Raw genomic sequence first — 4,950 nt, forward strand, 5'->3', positions numbered from 1 at the left:
GAAAAATGAACCCCAGAGACTGATCTAGTGCCGGCTCGCACCCAGTCCGCTTTTTTTCGACGCCGTGGGGGGCCGAAGGGCTGGAGATGCTGTACCGACTACCGACAAAATGAAATGAAATCACCCTGGATGGATCTCCGCTTCTTCGGTCTCCAAATCCACTCAACGCCACGCCAGTCCGCTGGAGGTGGAAGGATGACGCGACGCTTCTTATACAGCGCCGGCAAACGGAGGCCTGGGCGGTCGCTGGATTCAGGAGCCGGCGGGAGGAACGGGTGAGCTGGGGGGAAGGGGATTCTCCCTCAGCGCCATCATCAGCGCGGCAGAGGAGAACGACGAGTGAGGTGTGGGCTGCGGCCTGTGGGAGGTTGGCCCTCTCTGAGCCTCCATGCCCCGATAAAGCCCATCTAGTTTCCTAACCCCCAGCTCCCATCCCATCTCATCTCAGTCGGCCAGGCACCCACGACGAGCCGGCGGCGACGCCACGAGCTAGCAGGTGAGCTCGGAGGCGATCTCGTGCTGCGGCTGCGCGGCGTCACCGCATCGAGGGAGGACGGAGATCCCGGCGCAGACGCGCGCGGGCGGCGCAGCCGTGCTGCGACGGGGGGCGGAGAATGCGGCCAGCCAGGTTTATGCCTCAATCTCACCTCTCAGGCCTCCAATGATGTATGGTTTCGCAGCGCGTAACTCCTAGTTTCGATCTCGATGTTTTTGTAGTTAACAAATCTCTAATGTTCCATTCCATGTTTCAGTAGTTGCGTCAGTCCACCACTTCATATTTCCCGGATTGTTCTGTATGATCCCTTCTCTCCGGTTCACCTTCCAAGCGTGATGTCTATGCTTGATTGAAGCAATGAGGATCTTGCTCAGGGCCTGCCGCCATTGCCGCAGGCTCCCATTTTTTTCTCGGGCTGCCGGAGCTGCCTTCACTGTAAGAGCACTACCTTGGTGATCAACGTACAATTCAAGTGTACTTGGGTTCCATAGTTTCTCTTGTTCTTAATCAACTGGAATTTAAGATAAATGCTTTTGCACTTGTCCTAGGCCAATTGCGGCGGGGGGCCATGGAGGAGGCATGCCGTTCTAGCTGTGCAGTGTCTTTCCATGAGCACAACTGCCGGCTCGATTCTGCCATGGGAAGCGCCATCCCGTGAAACTCTACTGAGGACGATCGATGTTGCTCTCAAGGATGGCAATGTTGACCAGGCGCTGCGAGCATTTGGCAATTATAAAAGGCTGCACGGCCTTCCTGAGCCAAGGGTATTGAATGGTGTGATTGTGTCGCTGTTGTACACATCTAGTCGAAGGTGGCTTCAGAGAGCGTATGACTTGGTTCTGTCAGTTTATCAGTGTAATGGCAATCTTCTCAACTCTAGCTCGCTGATGAGGCTAGCTCTGGCACTTGCAAGAGATCAGACACCTGTCCCTGCCTCTGCAGTCCTTAGGATCATACTGGAGAGCGGCAAGCTTCCTGATGCTGATATGTTGAGCATGGTGTTTTTGCACATGTTGAAGTCACAAGTAGGATCATATCTTGCAGCTGATGTTCTGGCTGAGACCTGCGAGTATTTCTTGGATCAAATTTCAGATAGGCGACAGCTGAAAAAATTGGACCCAATAAAGAACAATGTCACCTTGTTCAATATGATTTTGGAGTCTTGTGTTAACTTCAAATGCATCATCAGAGCCCAGAAAATAATGGAGCTGATGTCATTGGTCGGGGTTGTGGCTGATGTGAATACAATGGCGGTTGCTAGCCGGGTCTGTCAAATGGTTGGGCAGCGAGATGAATTGATGACCATGAAAGGAAGCATCAATTCTTTCTCCGCTTTCCCATTCTTTCAGCAATATCTACATTTTTACGACAGTTTATTGAGCTTGCAATTCAGTGGTAATGACATGGATGCTGCTGCAGATCTTATAATCGATCTGCATCGGCAACGAAAGTCGTGCATTTTCTCTGACAATGATGTGCAGAAACAAGGTGTGATACAAATTGGCTCTGGTAACCTAAAAAGTGGATACAGAATAATGTTTGACCCCACAAAATTGGACAAAGGTTTTGTGTTAGATACAAAAAACCAGTCTGGACTTGTTGTTCCTATCAGTGGAAATCTTGTTCCTAGTGAAAAGGCTGTTGCCAAACTTATCGTAGGCTGTGTGAAAGCAAAGAAACTGGGTGCATTGTCTAGCTTCTGTATTACATTGCATAAGGAAGAACTAAAGGGAATTTCTGCTTCAGATGTGATTAATGCATGCATTCAGATGGGATGGTTGCATGCCGCTCATGATATCCTGGATGCTTTAGAATCAGCTGAGATTCCTGTCGGGGTTGGTACTTACATGTCTCTTCTCAGAGAATACGAGAATGAGCATAAACCCGAAGAATTCAATTGGCTTCTCCAACAGATACAGAAAATAGCATCTACCATGGCGGAATTTCATACTAGTCCATCATTTACCATGAAGGACATTGCCAAAATAGTCAAGGATGAGATCCCCCAAACTAAATCATCTTTGCTTTCCAGTTTGGTTGAAGAAACTGAACACTATAACCCTGGAGACCACTTAACCTTTGAGTTCAATAATTCAATTCTTTTCTTCTGCAAGGCAAACATGATGGAAGATGCTCTGAGCACATATAAACGCATGAGAGAGCAAAATATTAGACCCAATCTGCATACCTTTTGCCATATACTGCGTGGATATTCGTCATTAAGCATGTATAGGGAGATTACCATACTGTGGGGAGAAATAAAACGCAGACTCGAGTACGGAGAAATATCTGTGGATAGGGATTTGCTTGACTGCTTAGTTTTGGATTTCCTCAAAGGTGGCTATTTTTCAAGGGTGATGGAGGTTACAAGTTACATGTCAACCTATAATATTTACTGCGACAAGTGGAAATATAGGCAGGTCTTTCTGAAGCTGCACAAGAATCTGTATAGGAACTTGAATTCATTGCATGACAAAACAGAAGCTCAGAGCAAAAGGATTGATGATGTCCGAGCTTTCAGGACATGGGCAGGCATCAAATAGATAAAGCCGAGTACAGTGCTGTAATTCTCTTGCTTTTTGGAAACACTTTCTGTTGCATAGCCCAGCAGTGCAGCATTCTTTTCCAATGTAACATATCATCAAAGTCTGGTAATTCTAGAGAGTGGATCACATTTGAATTGGGATCTGTTGCATGCATAACCCAGCAGTGCAGCATTCTTCTCCAATGTAACATATCATCAAAGTCTGATAATCCTAGAGAGTGGATCACATTTGAATTGGGCAAACCATTGGAGGGAGAAGTCTATATTTTCATAAACTGTGGCACTATGCTGCAACCTATGTGGGTTGTGCCCAGTATGTTCTATTCATGTCCCTGATGACCGATTGTGTTGATGCATGCTTATCACTCTGGCGGTAGCAGCAGCAGCTTCTGTGGCAGTATGATGCATGTATGAATTTGTACGATATCTCCAATTTATGTAGATGTGGTGTGGTCCAACAAGTTTTGAACCTTTGATGTGTAGGATGATGTTGGCACTGCTCGGTTATATTTGGAGTATAAGGATGCCGTGGTCGATTTCCAGCCTCTTAGTTACAGCATGCTCGGTCATTTCAAGCCAACCCTACCAGATTATTCTCAGGAACTTGCTCTTCCAGCAGAGAAACAGAGCAGTCGCTCTTTTGCAGTCAGTGTAGGAGATGTTCAGGGTGGCAAGAGCTCTGAAGTTTTTACAGTTAGTTCTGTAGTTGAGTGTTTGATTACAGATGTTCAGATCTTAGTAAGAGATGTGTCACTGATACCAGTTCGGTGTGCTGTTTAACTAGTTGATTCTGTTGCTGGAACCGACGAGTTTCAGGTGTAGTTTTGCCTTAGGCTGCATGGTGCGGCCTTGTGGAATTTATGAATGTGCGAGCAAGGAATTCATTCTCCTTCAGGCGCATGGTTTAGTTTCAGGTTGCATGCGTTGAAATGACTGAATGGATACATGTACCGGAATATGCACCTGGGTTGGTTTGTTGTATGGTTGCTAGCCCTGAAACATGTGTCGCACTGAAGCGTATGATGGTACTAACATTGTAGGGGTTGCTGCTGCTGCTGCTGCTGCTGTCTCTGCTTGAACTGGCAGGTTGTAGATTAGCATGTCTTTTCTCATTTGCAAAAGTTCACCCCGGGATGCCTAGAATACAATGGATGTCATTTATTTGTGAAAATTCACGTGTGAGTAGACCAATCGACCAAGTTTGATACCCCAAAATTTCTCAGCAAAGAAATTAACTCAGATCTTAGTACCATTATTACTTCAAAGCAATTTTCTTTTGAAAGATCCAGCAATTGCTGGCTTTTCTGTTATGGGAGATCGTAGCAGTATATACATCATCCCATAGGATTAGGCGACATGGAAAGAGAAAACCGGAAAAAATAAACTTCAAAACATTGTATTTTTATAGCTTTGATTCTGAATTTTTCCTTTTTCTTGAGGAGTTTGAACTTTTTTTCTAGAATACCAAAGATGCCATTTCTTCGCGAAAATTCACGTGAGTAGAGTCAATCAAGTTTAACACCGCAAAATATCAGATTTTTTTAAATTTTTCTCTCCAGTATTTTTTTTATTTTACTATTCATAACGGTTGTCCCTGGAACGATGTTCCAAAAAATTATGTTCAACATATATTCCAACAAGCGAGTGGGTTTGGTTACGTGTGTAAATGCCCAGAATCTGTGTCTCACGCAACGCAAAGTGGCTACCGTCGATTTTCAGCTTTCTGGATTTCGAGAAAACAAACGCGTAGATGTTTTTGTTTTCTCGATTTTAGAGCAACTCCACGCGGTGACCTATTTCATCCGCCTATGTCTGTTTGGATCGCCGCCAACAAAATTGTCGGTCCAACGCATCGACCCATTCTCAAAACACGTCCACTTCATGTCCGCCCGTACCCTTTTTCGACCTA

At 45.5% G+C, this 4,950-nt stretch overlaps 1 protein-coding gene across 6 annotated transcripts; it reads left to right on the plus strand.

Moving 5' to 3' along the window:
- Positions 1 to 144: 144 nt before the first annotated feature.
- Positions 145 to 3,954, plus strand: LOC119364779 (pentatricopeptide repeat-containing protein At4g17616-like). 6 transcript variants are annotated; one of them, XR_005175130.1, is made up of 5 exons: positions 145 to 367; positions 449 to 666; positions 753 to 931; positions 1,045 to 3,449; positions 3,525 to 3,954. XR_005175130.1 is itself a non-coding variant. In XM_037630307.1 (4 exons), the coding sequence occupies exons 3-4, from the start codon at positions 854 to 856 to the stop codon at positions 3,037 to 3,039; spliced, it is 2,073 nt and encodes a 690-aa protein (XP_037486204.1). In that variant the 5' UTR covers positions 145 to 367; positions 449 to 666; positions 753 to 853; the 3' UTR covers positions 3,040 to 3,954. The 6 variants fall into 6 exon arrangements, 5 of the variants coding, with proteins under 5 accessions (XP_037486204.1, XP_037486206.1, XP_037486208.1 ...); XM_037630307.1 differs by having other exon boundaries at positions 1,045 to 3,954; XM_037630309.1 differs by having other exon boundaries at positions 449 to 628; positions 1,045 to 3,954.
- The last annotated feature ends 996 nt before the right edge of the window (positions 3,955 to 4,950 follow it).

The sequence above is a fragment of the Triticum dicoccoides genome, chromosome 2B (genome assembly GCF_002162155.2).
Source record: "Triticum dicoccoides isolate Atlit2015 ecotype Zavitan chromosome 2B, WEW_v2.0, whole genome shotgun sequence".
In the NCBI taxonomy this organism is placed as follows: Eukaryota; Viridiplantae; Streptophyta; class Magnoliopsida; order Poales; family Poaceae; genus Triticum; species Triticum dicoccoides.